This window comes from Haliotis cracherodii, unplaced genomic scaffold (genome assembly GCF_022045235.1).
Source record: "Haliotis cracherodii isolate W230 unplaced genomic scaffold, xgHalCrac1.p SCAF_1, whole genome shotgun sequence".
NCBI lineage: Eukaryota > Metazoa > Mollusca > Gastropoda > Lepetellida > Haliotidae > Haliotis > Haliotis cracherodii.
The window spans coordinates 40,900,444-40,919,192 of record NW_027266264.1 but is presented as its reverse complement, the minus strand read 5'-3'; the positions used below and the strand labels follow the sequence as shown (position 1 = coordinate 40,919,192).

Sequence of the window (18,749 nt, the reverse complement as noted above, 5' to 3'; positions counted from 1 at the left end):
CTTCTCAAAACACCCTTGATCTCACTGACACCATCCTTGAAAACATCTCAATACTCTTCATAAATTTTGTCACTTGTGACATGTGAATGGACATACATGTCACTTGTGAAAGACTGGTCAGTTTGGTATATCTTTTTTGGTATGTTTGGGATGGTCTGTCATGACAGATCTCAGGTTGTGGCACATGTTCCGTCAAATCAAGTTTCAGGAGATTTATTCCAAGCATATACTGTCTGACGAAAGAGCATGACTCTTTTTTTGGAACTCTAGTCTTTTGCTTTTTCAGAAACACCACATATTGTTTCCACAGCTATCATTTGGTATTCAACTTCCTGAAGTATTCTATCTCTATCATGAAGCCATCTTTGGTCATTTTCTTTTGTAAAGTGGCATACAATAATCCATTACCAAGCTCTTCTATTCTATCTGCTTCTTTCAGACTAACAACTACAATGTCCAAGACATCAGCAAATCTTTGAACATCTCTAGCATGTCCCTTGGCGAATAGGCTTCAAATTTGTCACTTTTTTCTAACTGTAACACTACTTGACCCCTCCTACCACCATACTTTCTTTCCAGTTGCAATGTCATAAGCTATAGTACTATGCCCCAAACCTGGTATTGCTTTCAAAGCTTCACTTCAACTTGATAATGGAGGTTCATTGTAACATTAGCAAAAGCAATCTCCTGACTGGAGTTCTAAGGACGGCTTCGACCCACAACAAATAAATCTCAACTAAAATCTTACGCTGTTCAGTCACATACAGAGCAGAACATAAAGAACATGTGCAAGTGATATAGCAATGGGTGTGTTTAGGCGAGCACTTCAAAGTTACTTGATGAGAGTATTCCGACGAGCTATACCAAAACAAACCATGAACAACTGTTTCCTTCTGTTCACCCACTTTTATCCACAATGAGAATGGAGGATTTTAGTTCCTGAATGTGGTACTAATGTTCACAATAATTTCTCCTAACATCTTCAGCTTATTTCCTGTGTAGGATGCAGAACCTTGGAGGTATTGCTGAAAAACCGGATGTGCATATTCAAGCCAACTGTTGTTTTAACACGTTTTGGTCATGAGTGAAAAATGTCATTTGAAATCTTCCTCAGTGACATTTGCACCCCGTGATTGTGATCTTGTATGTTTGCATCTGAGACACACTTTCAAATTACATCCCTTGATATGACAATATTTGCATAGCTCATCTTTGAATTTGCACTTGTTTGGGCTATGATTGTCACCTCCATATCTATCATTATTACTTGCCCGTGAAGAGATCGCCCGTTTAATAAACATACAGCTCTATTACACATTGTGTAATACCAAAACGTGTGCTGATGTACTCTCGGAACATGTTTCACGAACAAATATTGAAAGCCTTCAACATCCCTTGGCTTATTCAACGACATTGCGTGTGGAGATGATAGCTCACTGAGAGGAGCTTATGCACACTCGATGACCGCAGTAACCTTGTTGCTAGGCTGACGTCACATGGCATTGTTTCTCCGATGGATCTTGCAACACATTTCCACAAATTACGTCATCGGGTATTGTGACGTGATTGTAAACTTTGAGGTGCAAGTCCCCGTTCCACAAGGCAATCGTATTGTAGCGCAACGGCAGTCGTTAGTCTAAGTTAAAGAAAGTGAGTTGTGATAACCTCAGCTCTACGATAATTGTTTGGAACGGACGCCTGAATTCTAAAGGTGGACCATTGTATGGTATTAAATTCATACTTTCAACTTGTTATTCTGTCAAGCTCAATTGGATTATGCCATGGATTGTGTCAGCCTATTCAAACTCAACAGTATAATTCTAAAATCATTATAAACGGCAAGTAATAAATAAAATACAAACTCGCTCCAATTTAAAACAAATTTTATGAAACTTGTGAATAGTTGTGGTATCTGACGAGCGAAAGCGATGTCAGATACCAGAACTATTCACTCATTTAAAAAAATTGGTATTACACGGGAGCTTGTTTAGCATTCTATATTTATGTGTATCATAAGGTCACATGAACATGCACACAGGCTATATTCACGCAGAGGAAACAGACCTGTGATTGTCTAATTTACCTTCTTAAGGACAAATCTGAAGTATTGCATGCTGCAAGAAAAAATTTAAAAGGGAATGAACAATTTAGAGTGTCTTTGGATTTGACAGAGCAAGCGCGACAGATTATATGAGCTATGACAAGTTGGTTATCGATTGTACAGTGTTTATATACGACCATGAAATCTCCAATATTCGCCAAGTTGGAAGACGTTGCAACTGGACCACTTCATCAGTGAGACTAACAAATCACCAGCTGACCCAAGTCAGTCATAGTGACACTAATTCTAGCGCTGATGATAACATTGTCACAGACAAAAATTCTGGACAAACTGTTATGTATATGAATTCAAACCTGAATTCTAATACAGATTTCACACATTGTCATAGATTTGACAACCAGATCTCTGCACAACAGATTGTGGAACCAGCACAGACACGTGCTGGTGTGTTTATCAATGTAGATACTAACCTTGATACTACAGATTGCAGTGCTACTAAACAGATCTTAGATCATCGAATACCAGACTAAACCAAGTTTACTAGTCATGAAGAGAGTACTCAATACTTTTGTCAGGCAAAACCTAGTGTAAACATTGACACAACATCAGACAGGAATACAGCTGATGTTATGAGTGACAACAGTCTATTAGTTACACAACATTTGATTACCATCATACATATGCTCATGGAATATTATTGGCTTGAAAAATTGTGTATTCAGATTTTTTTGCCTTTTATAAAAATTATGGCATTTTCTGTTTGATAGAGACAATGATGTCTGAATGAATGCTCATATTTTGCAAAATCTATTTAACGACTATGACATCTTTAATTGCTATCCAAAACATTATAAATCCTGTGAAAGGTTTTCAGGAGGAATATCAGTATTTATTACCCACTAGGTGAAGATACAGGTGGTGAGATACTAAATCCGTACGTCACACCTGTGTCATACAAGGTTGACCTCGTTTTATTCGTTTTGATTGGACAATCGTTACCTCCATCACACCAGAATTTTTTTTTCATTCATAAACAATCACGAGACGTCATTCGCTTTCACAACTCTTTACTGCTACGAAGCAGAACTGTAGGATTCTCGTGAAAACGAGAGACATTTACAAACAATCACAAGCAATTTTAATACATGTCATGACAATAAATGGTGTTTTGTTTGGCTAACTTGAAACATTTTGCATTTGGTAACAAATATACTACAAAAACCCAACATCTCCCCCACGATCGTCTGCTAAAATATTAGCGCAGATCGAAAGATGGCTACCACTATTTGTGTTAACGATTGTGTCAAAATTGACGGAGAAGTTAGAGGACGGGTGCTTTCTATTGTTCAACCACTTGGAACATTCAATGCCTACAATATCAAAACTCTAAATGGTGAAATGAGGCAAGTAGGACGGCATAGACTTACTGTTGTTCCTGAGACTGTATCATCGGCCCCTATATCCGTTTTGAACCCATTTGACACTGTTCCAGAATGTGTGGAAAATTACATGTATACATTTATGCCCCTATACTACTTAAGTAAACCAATCCTATATCAAAACTTAAATCCAACTTGTTGTCATGGAAACATAAACAATAAAAATTTCTAAAAGTGCTATATATCAAAAGGCACCAGTTCAGTATGTGCCTGGTAGACATGCAACGGTTTTTGAGTTACGCTCTGGAAACGAACACCACCCCTGTAGAACCTAAGTCCAACTTATTTCCATGGAAACGTGAATTTTTTTTCTTTCTAAAATTCCTAAATAGCAAAAGGCACCAGTCCAGTATGTGTCTGGTAAACATGCAAAGTTTTAGTTGGAAAGTATTGAATGGGTTTTGAGTTATGCTCCGGAAACAAACTCTACACTATAGAACCTAAGTCCAACTTGTTGCCATGGAAACGTAAAACATAAAAATTTATAAAACTCCTAAATAGCAAAAGGCACCAGTTCAGTATGTGTCTGGTAAACATGCAAAGTTTTGTAAGAAATTATTTAACGGTTTTTGAGTTACGCTCCGGAAACGAACAGCACCCTTATAGAACCTAAGTCCAACTTGTTGCCATGGAAACGTAAAAAATAAAAATCTATAAAATTCCTAAATAGCAAAAGGCACCAGTTCAGCATGAGTCTGATAGACATGCAAAGTTTCGTAGAGAAATATTTAACGGTTTCTGAGTTATGCACCGGAAAAGATTTCGGGACGCGCACACGCACGCACGCACGCACGCACGCACGGACGGAACCCATTTCTATATCCCCCGCCAACTTCGTTGGGGCGGGGGATAAAAATATGTATTCATTGGTAAAGGCTTGTATTAAAACACAATCTGGTAGAACACAGTGCTTCTTAACATCTAGTGGTGTACGTCAGGTATGTATATTCAGTCCAGTTTTGATTTTTCATTTGAGCTTGTCACAGAACTGTATAACGAATGTCATCATGGTGTGTTTGTCACACAAGATATTGGAGATTTAATGTTACATCTATTTTTCTATTTGCTTATGATATTATGTTTTCATACTCTGTTAATGGTCTACAGAAACAATTGAATGTATAACATTCTTTTTGCAGTAGATGGGGATTGGAAGTTAATTTGTCAAAAACAAATGTAATTATTTTTAGAAATGGAGGCATCATTGCTAAAAAAAAATGAAAAATGGACATATAGTAATATCGCCTTAAAAATTGTTACTTTTTAATATTACATATATCTAGGCTTGACGCTATCATCTAAACTATCATGGTCAGTTGCGTGCAAACAATTGGCATCGCAAGCATCAATAGCATTTAAACTTATCTATAATTTTTTCAAGCAATATATATTGTCTGGAAGGTAATTTAAATTTTCTACAACTTGTACTATATTTGATGGCCAAATCGCACCAATCTTGCTATAAGGAGCAGAAATATGGGGGGCAAAATATAATGATGCCATTGAAAAAGTACATGCTTCCTACTTATGTGCTCCTTAATGGTTGGAAAATATGCCTTAAACAAAGCTTTTTTAGGTGAAACAGGCCGTTATACCTTTCATGTATTGAGTCAATTTCAAAATGACAAAATATTGGTTAAAATTACAGAGGATGGAGCCGCAAAGATATCCTTACCAATGTTATAAACTACTGAAAGCTCTTGATGACAAAGGCGAAACGAATTTGGTGTCCAATGTCAGATATTTATCATTTTCATGTGGATATTCCTTTGTGTGGATAAGATGTAGGGGATACAAATTTGTTCTTATACTCTTTTAAACAAAGGTTACAGGATATGTATAGTCAAAACTGGCATGATAGTATATCTTCTTCACATTTCCTAGCTATTACAAGGATATCAAGTCTGCTATAGAACTAGAGAAGTATATCAGTACAGTCAAGTCTCGTTAATCCGACACTCGTTAATCCGACAATCGGCTTTATCCGACACTAATGTTGGGAACGGACTAAATCAGTGATGTTTACACCCGTTAATCTGACAGTCTCGCACTTTGACTCCGACATACCTAATTTGCAACGTATTACCAAAATCACTCATTAATCAGTCTTGTTAATCCGACACAGTGATCAGTATAGTCCGTGGTCATCTGCCCGCGAGTACACAGCCTGTGTTATGATGCGAGACGAATGGGCTGGTAGCTGCATATTACAATGGCTTCAGAGATAAACTTGCTTAACAATAAACAATTAATCCCTTAAATAAAGAAAACAGGATTATTCACATGCTTAGATTACCTCAATCTCATTAAAATCTGACACAAGTCTAACAGGAAGTCAACGTTAGCCACGAAGAAAGCAGGTTTCTCAAGCTTAGCAGTACCAGTTTCAAACTAGTGACTTCCATTCCGGACTATTCTTTTTAAATTATTTTGAAGTCTGCAGGTTTCTCAAGCTTAGCAGTACCAGTTTCAAACTAGCGACTTCCATTCCAGACTATTCTTTTTAAATTATTTTGAATAAGTCATACAGTCCGTAACAGTTATTTTATGCTAAACTTTAATGGTTGCATGATTAGAAAACATATTCCGCTAACAATGTAATAAAACAATATGAATATTTCATTTTTTAACTATTGTGTAGTTGTCCGATTTTCGATCACGAACGTTGATACAACTTAATTTCGTTTATCCGACTTAATCATATGCAAACAACGTTTTCGGATGAACGTGACTTGACTGTATGACATTCCTTTCAGGAATTCAAGCAACAACTAAAAAATAGCATATATGCTTCTAACTGAAAGTAGTTCATAGAGATCTACCACTGATATGAGATCGTCATCACATGTATTAAATAAGTATTCAAATGATATAACCACTACATCCATTATACTTAAAAAGTATCTGCAGAAAAAAAGCATTTAGTGAAATTGGCAAACATACTTTACGAATGACCTTCACTGTGACCTTGAACCTGCAGCCACACCCCAAGGATGAAATGTATCAAGATTCATTGACATACAGTAAATGCTTCATGCTTAAACAAACTAAGCTGTGACCTCGTGGATGAGTGTAACCTTGACATATCAGGTCAATGTATCAAAAGAAATTCCAAGAACTATGAAAGACATATACCAGAACATGATATGAAATCCCTGAGATGTCCAAGCACCCAGTGGTCTCAAAAACTAAAAGTGTGGTGACAACAGTGGTCTTATGCACACAAGACCTTAAAGCATCCACATTTACATCGGGCTACCAACTATTAGTTCCGCTTTTCATAAAATGTGTAAAAGTATGCTAATATTAAAAAAGAATCAATTTTCTCATTGGTTTCAAAGCACAGACCACTGAATGCAAAATTTAAATATATTTGAGGTAAAAATATATGTTTATTTAATATTAATTAATAATTAAATTACAATCATTTAACATTTACTGTAAACAACAGTGGAATACAAAACCATGGGAACCTCAAGTTTTGATTTCATTTTTGAAATCACCATACTCGAAAGAACGGTTAAAAACCGAAAACCTGAGAATTCTGCATAGGATCTGTGCTTACAACAAGAAGCCAACAAAATAAAGATTCAACAACAATGGCAAAACTCACGAGAACGTGTGAGGTTGAGAATGGCTCCGGCCGCATTATGTTGGATGTGTACATGGGCAGATTTCAGCAAGGATAGTAGAGCTTTGATGCTTTGGTCCATGTATAGCTGCTGCTGGCTACAATCTATGTTAAATACAAGACAGGTGATAACTAGAAAAGTGGTCACAGAAAAGAGAAAGAAAAACAGAAGGAGCCACATCCAAAGAAGGTCCAACTTGTTGCCATGGTAATGTAAAAAATAAAAACTTATAAAATTCCTAAATAGCAAAAGGCACCAGTTCAGTATGTGCCTGGTAGACATGAAAAGTTTTGTAAGAAAGTATTTAACGATTTTTGGGTTACGCTCTAACTTGTTGCCAAGGAAACGTAAAAAAATAAAAAATTCTAAAACTCCTACATACCAAACGGCACCAGTTCAGCATGAGTCTGATAGACATGCAAAGTCTTGTTACAAAGTATTGAATTGGTTTTGAGTTATGCTCCGGAAACAAACTCTACACTATAGAACCTAAGTCCAACTTGTTGCCATGGAAACGTAAAAAATAATAAAATAAAAATTCCTAAATAGCAAAAGGCATCAGTTCAGCATGAGAATAATAGACATGCAAAGTTTCTTAGAAAAATATTTAACGGTTTCTGAGTTATGCTCCAGAACCAATTTCGGGACACACACACACACACACACGCATGCACACACACACACACGCAGGGACAGATGGACGGAACCCATTTCTTTACACCCCCCTAACTTTGTTGGGGCGGGGGATAAAAACACTCAGTTATACTTCAATATTAATCAATAACAAAAGGAAAAAAAACTAATAACTTCTGAATTAATGTGTGATGTTATATTTGCTTGTTTGAATTAAGACATTATAAGCAAGCTCCCACTCTACCAAATCATGACCACCAGATCTGAAAACCTGATCCATTTAGTCCCCCGTCATAACAAGCAGAAGTTGTTTGGGACATATCTAACCTAGAATCCCCAAAGTTTCAGCAAGTAATATTTAGTGGTTTGTGAGTTTTACTCTGCAAAATGAAACTCTCAAAAGCAAATAGTAAAAATCAAAAACTTAACTGAAAACTTAAAACAATTAAAATGGATAAAAGACACCAATTCAGCAATTGTCTGTGATTTTGTTACATGGAATATGTCAAATCAGGCAACATGTATAATACCTGAAAATGTCAGGGATTATACATTTTCCCTAATTTGAAATATTCCCTGTAACATATACACAATTTTCAGGAAGAAATAAGTAACTGTTTATAAGTTCTGCTCCAGGAATGAACCCCACCATCATTGGCAACATGTTTCCTTGAAAACATAAAAGAGTAAACATGAAAAAAACAATTCACAAACCATAACTGCAAAAGGCATACTTTCAGTTTATGGTGAATGTGTGAAAAGTTTTGGAAAAATAGTCCTAATAGTTTTTGCTTTCTACTCTCAAAACAACAGCCACTTTCTCCAAAATCTCCTTACAATCAAATCTTAGGCTGGCTGCCGAAATACAAAGGTCTGAGGACACAACTGTGTGATTGGCATTCTAGAAGTTGGTGAGTAAATAAGAAAACAAAAGGTAATATTTCTATTTCAAGTTTGTTCAGGGTGTAAGAATCTACATTGAAACTTTGCTTTATGCAATAAGCCTGGAGTTTTTATCCATAAAGTTGTATGTTTTCTTGTCAGAGAACATCACATTCACAGTCACATCAAATGACCTTTCATCTGACTAATCAGAGCATCACTTATGAGATTGCAAAAGTGTAAGTCTGAATGTGTGTTCTAGTTGAAAATGTTAACATGAGGCATTCCAGAAAACAGTTATGGACTGTACGACTGATTCTGAATGCTGGACATCGTGTATCCCATGTTTCAATTTGATAAGCATTTGAAGCGGAAGAGACCTCTCATTGCCAGTGGGAAGTACTGTCATACAACCCCAGCTATTAGACATTACAGAATGTTCTTTTGTTCAGTTTTCACATTTTAAATCAAGGACATTCTCAAATATTTTTCAAGGCATAGTATGGACAGGAAGTCACAACTTTGAAACTTGTTTCTTAAAGCTCAAAAAAGCTGCTTTCTGAAATTTAACGTTGACTTCCAGTTCATCATTTCATTGGTTTGTCAAAGTTTGTGAAATGTCGTTCTGACCTAACCTATCCTGGATGTCCTCAGAACTTTGGTGTAGTGGTAACAAGCATTAATATCTGATTTTAATGAGATTACTACCTTCACTCTGTTTCAGAGATTAAGTTCAAACTCGTATCTGTGGAAACTCGTATCCCTGACACAGTAGCACATCTGGATATTATAATATATTATATCAAATATTTTATGCATTGGTATTAAACTCAAATGATTTGAACAAACTGACTTCATCATTAGGAAAAACATACATTACCGAGTTTTAGGAGAAATATTAATAGACAATGCATGTGCATTGCAGACACACATGACATTGATAGGATTATTTGTACATTCCTACATACAAGGAGTTGGTGTACGGTTCATGGTAGGAAGTGTAGGAACTTACCTGCTGTAGCCAGAGCAGCAATGCATCCACATGTATTACATAGTACCTCAGGGTCACTGGAGAAGAGGAGATGGTTCAAGGGAGTTAATACACCAATGGATGCTAACACCTCCTTGTTTGTGACTGAAAAAAGTGATTTTTGGAAATTGAAGGGAGTACTTTATTAACTCAAGTTAACATATAGCACAAATTGAATGCAAATTTGAAAAGAGTTTGCAACTTCATGCAAAAACAGAAGCAGATCTTCATCGCCATTTCTAGGTCTCAGAAATCTTAACAAGCCATCCCATATTTCCAGTGTGATACCAATGTCTGCTGAAATGCATGCCTACTTAAACCTCATACCACATAAAAGACCCTTGCCTTAAACTAACATGATGAACCTCTGAAGCATTTCCACTTTGATAATATCACTTTCAGTTTGACATATTTATTTACTTCACTTCCAGGTTGGGAAAACACATAGCTAAAGATGTAGAACTTTAAAACAAAAGTCCCTTGTCTCTAGTTACATTAATAACACAGTCATGAGGACCTCCAGTTTAAAAGGATCACTTCCTGTTTGGGAAAGCACATGACCAACGCATTCACTTTGAAACAAAAAATCCTTGGACTTTAGTCATCTTAATAACAAAGTTATTGGTTCAGGTTTAATAAAATGACTTCCAGTTTGGGAAAACACATGGTAATCACTGTTCACTGAATCACTGTGTTACCTTTGAAAGGGAGAATATGCAACGGTGTGTGTGTCGTGCTGATATAAAAATAACATACACATGTTCAAAGAATTTATCGATAATACCTTGATTGATTGCTCATTGTTATCTAACTCAATCAATGATTTTAAAGAACCGTGGACATCATGAAAATAGTTGTCATGTGTGCTATCTCAGCTGACCAATGAGACTTGACACCTATGTGAAACACCTGAAACAAACTTACATGAACAGTTGAGACAAAAATAAAATCCAGAGACGCTATATTAACTGACGTCCAAAAGAAACTTTACCAGAGTTTGAAATCACTCTTGCTCAAAAACAACAAAACATACATGCATGAAGTAAAGTGTATTGAGAAGATCAATATATCAACATAATCAACACTGAAAATGATAATCTTACTGCGACCGAGAATGACGTCAAAGCCCCCAAAGTTTGGTGTGGTACAAAACTCGAGCTTTCAGAATCATGGACAATAGGCAGAGTAAACAATCGCTCACGTTCAGTAACAAGTCATTAGTAGCGTGTGTGACCACCAAATGCCTCAATACACGCAAAAACTCCTCGACGCACAGAAAAAGTCAGTCGTCTGATAAGGTCACGTGGGATTTGATGCCATTCTTCTTGGAGGGCCAAGATCAGTTCTTGCCGGTTGGTTAATTGGTTGTTTTTCTAATATCTAAATACGTATTCTCCCCAACCTATTCCTCTCATTGATGTAATATCTCTTCCTAGCATAAATAATCTGGTTCCTGACCCTATCAGCACCGTGTTCCTTACATAAACAATAACGACCTTTGACCCCTCGCGGTTCTTTTGTTCCTCTGGCGGTGTATAAAACTGACTTATTGTTGGTCTCGGTATTGGGTCAAGTTTTTTCCATAAACGAGGAAGTATTCGTGCATGGCAGATTCGACATCCTTAAACGTTTGAATTGAATGTCCTTCCTTACGCATTTCTTCATGAATAAAATCTAATCTCTTCATTCTCTGCCGCATATATTGTGACTGGGCTGCTTGGAGTTGTTCCATTGCTTCGTTATGTCGTTTACGCTCCTCTTCAACTTCTTTAGCGTTTGATTCCCTCAAAGTTGAAAATTAATAATTACTCCCCGAAAAAGTTAGAGCATTAACAATAGCTCCACCGACCATCATCACAATTGTTGCCATATGTTCAATAATATAAAATATTCAAATGTTTAATTACTTCATTATGTCTTCCGGGATAAGTCCTTGTTTGATGAGCATATCCTTCGTTGCCATAGCTAATCCAATATCCAGAATCATCATACCTATATCAAATCCATTAAAATCCAGCTTGGGAGGAGTGGCTTTAGTAATCATTTTAGCCATACGGGCATAGCCAATGGCCAAGCCGCTGACCACCGCTGAATGATACGTTGTGTTTATCAACATTTTACCGTCTGTAACTGGAGTAGTCATGCTTCTTATAGCATTATATGGGGGCTAACCTCTAATTGAACTTGTTGTTGCATTGGGGGTGACGTTTTCTCTTCTCCGGTCTTATAAAAGAACCATACAGCCCCTGTACCAGCAACTCCTACTAGTGCCCATGTTTTAATCGGATTAATATTAGAATTATTTATTAATTTCGCTTGGCGCGCAAGTGCTCCCTTCCTCCCAGCTGCTATTTTCAAAGGATTCTTTGTCACTCTGGCTTGTTTTTGTGTTTCTGGTGCAATCGCTGGTTTCTCATTCACATGTTGTGCAATCTGTGTTTGTGGTGCATTCACATCCTCATTCACTCGTTGTTCCGCAATCTGTTGTGGTTGTGCAGTTATTTCCTCGTTCACTTGTTGCGTTTTCACAATCTGTTGTGGTGTCACTTGAGTCTCCATTATTTATTTGAACTTCGTTCTTTATATTATTAAGTGGGCACGTATGTTTAAATTGACAATACCTAGCCGTTATTAAAGCTGTGGTGAACGGAGCTAAAAACATTCCGTATCTATGATAAAACTCACAGCTCACTGAGCTTATAGCGTGTTCGATGAATGGGTCTTTCTCGAGAGATTCGCATAAATACATGCGATGTTCTGCCGGGATAGGGAGAAACGTACTACCTACGACTGTGTATAGTTGTAACATAGCCGACCCTATCGTTTTAGTCATGGTAGCTCCCAGTCTAGACTCGTAATGCGCGTACAGTTTTTTAATTTCTTCGTCGGTCATGTTATCAATTTTTTTGATGGTATAATTTTCCCCCAAATATTGGGAACATTTTCCACCGGCTACCAAAGCGGCGAGTCTTTCTCTATGTTTATCTAAAGATTTATCTGTAACTTGTTGATCTGCATCAGATTCTTTGAGCATTTGTTCGATGAGTTCGTCGCATTCCATAATGTAATACCTAAGGAGATATTTAAGTCTAACATAATATAATATGGCATATCCAATACATCCCGTAATAATGAACTGTTGCGAAAGAATGAGTATTTCGAACCACATTATGTCATATGCTACATTTTGCTATAATTTTGCTATAATTTTGCTACATTTTAGCTACATTTTGCAAAGCAATTGCATAAGCAGCTGGTTGATCGGTTTTAATACGAGTTTACAGTGCTTCGTTGCCGATAACAGTTTTCTGACTTTATCTCGTTCGAGCTTGGTATAAATGACATCATTTTCGCGTAAACATTCCGCGAATGAATCTCGATCTTTGCAATGAAACAAGGCTACCCATTTGGTCTACTCTCTGAGATCTTTCAGGACAGAGTTGTATTTTTGAGTAAGTACCCAAACGCTATGTTGAGTATGCCGACCGGAGAATGCTAAATATGAAAGCATATCTTTCTTTTTTGTGAGTTCTTTACTCGCGCTGCAGTCGTCTATTACGAAAAGGGTTGATTCTCCTTTGTATTTTTCGTGACATACTCGTAAACAGTCTTGTAAACGATCGCCCGGATCAACTCTGTGTACCCTGTCGTCATTCATTATCCAATCTCTCGATAGGTATGTTTTATTAACACTTATAGTCGGGCACAGAATAATAACATGATCGAAAACGTCCCTATAATGACTTTGTAAAATATCTAGAATAAAAGCTGTTTTTCCGCAGCCTGTTTGCCCGCATATGATAGCGCAGTGCGGATCTTTAGGTAAAAGATTATTAATCGATTGCTTGCATGAATCTCCCATTCTGTATATTGAGTTGCGCATCCATAATCACGTACAAATATATGTTTAATTTACCAGCTGATTCCTGGAGCCTCGTTATCTGTATGGTGACACCCTCGCTAGCATTTTCTATTCTCCTCCCTCCCACTGCCGTGTAGTTGGTCATCGTCCGTTGTTCGCATGTCGAGCCATAGCGCGTACTTCGTGGTGAGGTATTCACCCATCAATACACTCCCGAGAGACAGACCTGTCACGACCCCCATAACTTCCGAGGAACGTTTTATAGAAGGAAGTTTTTTAATCTCATCCCACTGGTGATACGCTAGCATTCCTTGACTATATAGTTGATTAGGAACACCCTTGATAGTCAATTCTACTTTTGTAATCTTGGGATTGTAGAACTTCTCGGTATTTCTTTTAAACGCATCGGAGGGTTCCTCGAACAACATTTAAATACCCTTCAACGACCTCGTGGGGACGTTTAGATTGATATTCCACTTCGTATCTTTTTTGTCCCTCGTGATCTTTTGGTGTCTCAGCACGCGATCGTACAAAATTGCTAAACTTCCTGTATAATGGTTACGAATTTGTCTAGCTAATTCGGGATCCGTTATCATATCATACTCCAACGAGATATTGTCAATGGAATAGCTAGCATCTTCAGCAGCTCTGATTACTCTACCGTAGTCATTAAAAGTGAGTTCGTATTCTAACCTATCGCCTAGGGATGCTTGATAAAAGGGCATGTGGGAATCTAGTAATTCAAAGTCTAGGGGAATATAGAATGCGTCGGCAACGGCCTTATCTTTTTCGTTGGTATCAACACCATTTTCAGCGCCCACGCGCAGTCTCAATGTGTTCTTATTACAAATACCTTGGTACTGTAAGTTTTCCCGCTCTTTATCCTTTCTCCAGAGATCCATGTAACAATAGTATACATCGCTATTGTCGATAGTCAAAACCTCATTACCACTAATTTTAATGGCGATTTTCTTAACGATAGCACGACCTATGTTCTGAACGGGCTCCCTGTCAACGTCGGTAGAAGTCAAACTAATCGTAAATGCTAGTCGGACAGTTCCCGGAACTAACACATCGTGTGCGCTGAGATTAGGAAAGCGAACCAGAAGAGTTTGATTCTGATCGATGGTACTAGGGTTATTAGTTATAGTTACAGACTGACGAATTGCTTTGACCCCTAATGGATCTCGAAGTCTACGTTGTGGGTTTAACTTGCGTCCGTATTGCGAAGACATTGTTATATTGAAAATATGTACCCTATGTTTAATATAAAAATGGATGATTTTGATCTAGATACCTTTGATGACTTTGATAACCCGAATCCAATCGAAGATACTGATGAAACCAGCTTTATGAATCTTAATGATGAACTTTTGAACCCAACTGTAAATGATGAACTTTTGAAACCAGCCGTTGATGATTATTACGATACCTTTAAAGATGATAGTCCTATTGGTCGTGACTATTCAAAGTTTGAGATAGATAATAAAGGAATATTGCGACTGCGTGGCAAACCGGATATTGATCTTCTGCATTCTCGTACTTGTAAGCCCCTTGCCTTGTCTACGATAGCCGGTAAACACTGTATCAGCACTGATAGACTACTCACGACTTTCCAGGAAGACTACTAAGGTTCTTAGGACTGTGCGGGAAGAACTCATTAACAACACAGATAATTTAGAAGCTTCCTCGAAAGTGGCCTCGGACGGACTCGAAGAAATCTTGGGTACCTACTACGATAATTCCACGGTCAGTGTATCACCATATTCGGAGTTCAGTATTAGGGAATTACGAGGTTTTGACAAGGCAATGGGAACAATGCGGGGAGAACTCACCAATCATATGGCCAAGATATCCGAAATAGACAAGCATATAGCTTACGAGAAAACAGAACTTGAACAGGCGGGCGATGAGTTCAGTAGACGCCACGTAGCGGAAAGATTGCGTAACTTAGAAGACGAAAGATCGGCCCGCCTCGAAGCAGCTTCCAGTAATAGAGAGGCACTTCATTCGCAAATCAGTCGAATTCGAGAAACTATCGATCAAGTCCTCAACGATGACACTACACTGGCCGATAAAATTAAAACATTGTTCAGAGAACAGGGAATAACAATTGCCAGTATTTTAACCGCCTTGGGATTTATTATATCGACTTTGACTCTCGCGTTAACCGGTGGCACAGGTGGTACAGGTAGTGGCGGATCTCCGCCCAGTGATAAAGATGGTATAAAAGAGTGGATAAAAAAGCATTTAAAAGCATTAGGTTCAGCACTGGGAAAGCTCGCTGAGAAAGCCGCGGCCACACTTCCCGGTATAATAGGGAGTGTTGTTTCCTGGCTATTGAATTTATTAGCTAAGACCACCACTTGGCTTAGTCAAAACTTGTGGGCACTGATCGTAGCAATTGCAGGGCTGTTGTACGTATCCACTAAGAACTATTTAACCAAATCATGAGTAAACCAACTGCGACTCCACCTAATACAAGCGCTGTTTTTTCATCGATATGTTGTTGATTTTTAGCCGCAATATGCGGTGGTACTTGTGGTTGTGCGTCAGTAGATGGTTGTGAAACATGTGGTGTTTGTGGCTTGACTATTCCCTTTTCGCCTGTGATTGTTTGGTTATTAATTCAACGTTAATATCTGAATTTATACCTGTTTTTGGTTGATAGGTAGCAATAACAATTTTATTATTATAGCCTATCACTTGACCGATCTTAAGTTCCATATTACTCGGAGACATGTATAGTCCCGGCGCATAAACGTAGTCCACTTTGGATTGAGCGTACTGTAAAAAAAAACGCTTGAAAACGCTTTATAGACGATGGTATGTCAACCGGTGAATTAATGGCGTCCTCGACGTTGGCGACAAACTGTTTTTGCGCATCGAGCGCCGTCCCAGAACCGATAATGGACGTTCGTGTTTGCGATTGTGCTCCGAGAATTGCCCATACATAAGTTCTTATTGATTCATTAACTCTTACAAATCCTGGGTTAGTAAAATTATTTTCCGTTTTATCATTAAGAAATTCATTCTAAGCGTTTGCGGTATCGTTCAGTTGTATAAATTTTTTAACAATATAAATAGACCCACTCTTAAAACTCATAATATCCCCTCTCCAATCGTTACTATAAAGTTCCCAGCCTTTATACCATTTGTGTGTTTTTTCAAAATAATCATATATTCTTGAGTAAAGTTTGCTGGTACGCACCAACTTACGAAAATCAACTTTAACTTTATTAAGTTGTTTATATACATAATCACTTTCTTCTTTGACGGTTATTTTTTCCTCTGTGAACCATGGTTTGCTCCTTTAATACGCCAATCTTTACTCGTAGAAACATTAAATTCCTGACAAATACGCTCATACGCGGACCTATCATAATCATTATTTGTGGAATTCTACGCTCGATCCTGTGGTAATGGAGCACTAATTTCTTTAAGTATACATCTAATCTGATAGTACATGTGAAATGTTATAACAGACTTATTTAGCATATATCCTGGGGAATAAAGAGATATGCCACATCCCGTTGTGGCACACCATATGGCAAAGTTAACTGATTCTGCCAAAATTGCATCGGATTGTGAAACCAATCGTGCACCATTTTATCACTAGTTGCCGTGACCCTGTAATTTTTAAATATATCGGGGAATTTAACGAAAAGTTCAGCACCAGAGGCACTTACTATAATCGATTGATTAGTAATGTAAGTTGATTTCATATTTAAGTTATGATATAGTATCATTGTATATTTAATATGTATGTTATACTCCCGGGAATAACAAATGGTCAGTCTATTGAACTGCTTCATACTATCGATAACTCGGATGGACAACTCGAAGTCGCTCTATGCGATATAATGTATTACCCGCTGTGGACCAATATAAATGATGCGAAAATAAATAATGAGATGATTATACCAGGTGAAATAGATGATGTCATTTACAATATACCTGATGGGTATTACAGCGTATACTCACTCAATGATGAAATTTTTAAGCCTAATGGAACTAGTTTCACACAAAATGAGTCGAATGAAAATCAACACTGGAGAAACAGGTATATTTATTGGCGAGAACTTAGCAATTACACTTGGATTTGAACAGTCAGTAACATTACCACCCAACAAAACAGTGAATTTATATGCATTACCCGATTTAGTTCCCTATAAAGAGTTGTGCATCCATCTTGATCAAATCAGCACGACGGATAATATTCAACTAGAAAGTCCTTCAACTCTGCAAAGAGCTATTCCAGTCAAAGAAGAAAAATATAATAGCGGTAGAACGGAATCTTTCTCAACATTACAATATAACAAATTAAAATGGGGTATTATTTCAGACCTCAAAATTTCTGTATTAGATGTAAAACACCAACCTGTACATATAGGATACTTGAGTGTAACACTCCATATTATAAATAATGGTTGATTCTATATTTAAGTTATGATATAGTATCATTTTATATTTAATATGTATGTTACACTCCCGGGAATAACAAATGGTCAGTCTATTCAACTGCTTCGTACTATCGATAACTCGGATGATCAGCTCGAAGTCGCTATCTGTGACGTAACGTATTACCTGCTGTGGACCAATATAAACGCTGTGAAAAGAAATACCCGGTAAAATGATGATTAAATCAGGTATTAACAAAACCATTATTATACCTGATGGGTATTACAGCGTATGCTCACTCAATGATGAAATTTTTAAGCCTAATGGATTTAGTCTCAAACAAAATGAGTCGAATAGGATACTGAAATTAGACCCCGGAGGAAGAGGTGTACTTCTTTACGAGAACTTAGCAATTACACTTGGATGGAGAGTAAATTTCAGTAATCGATGCACCAAATCAGGGACGTGATTTACTCGATTTAGTTCCCTATAAAGAGTTGTGCATCCATCTTGATCAAATAAGTACGACGGATAATATTCAACTAGAAAGTCCTTCAACTCTACTCAGATGTGTTCCAGTTAAAGATGAAAAATACAATAGTGGTAGAACGGAATCTTTCTCATCATTACAATATAAAAAATTAAAGCGGGGTATTATTTCAGACCTTAAAATTTCTATATTAGATGTAAAACACCAACCTGTACATATAGGATACTTAAGTGTAACACTCCATATTATAAATAATGGTTGATGCATCAGGCCCTGGAACGCTCAGACAATGTAATACAATTGTGCTTTCCGATCTCG

General features: G+C 37.3%; 1 protein-coding gene across 3 annotated transcripts in view; it reads right to left on the bottom strand.

The window, feature by feature from the left end:
* LOC139477956 (uncharacterized) overlaps window positions 1–18,749 on the bottom strand; it is a 405,897-nt gene that overhangs the window by 367,574 nt on the left and 19,574 nt on the right. For all 3 annotated transcript variants that reach the window (XM_071260404.1, XM_071260406.1, XM_071260405.1), the window contains 2 exons: window positions 9,661–9,783; window positions 7,115–7,237 (listed from right to left, as the gene is read on the bottom strand). In XM_071260404.1, coding sequence (XP_071116505.1) covers window positions 7,115–7,237; window positions 9,661–9,783 — 246 coding nt within the window. The remainder of the gene's footprint in view (window positions 1–7,114; window positions 7,238–9,660; window positions 9,784–18,749) is intronic.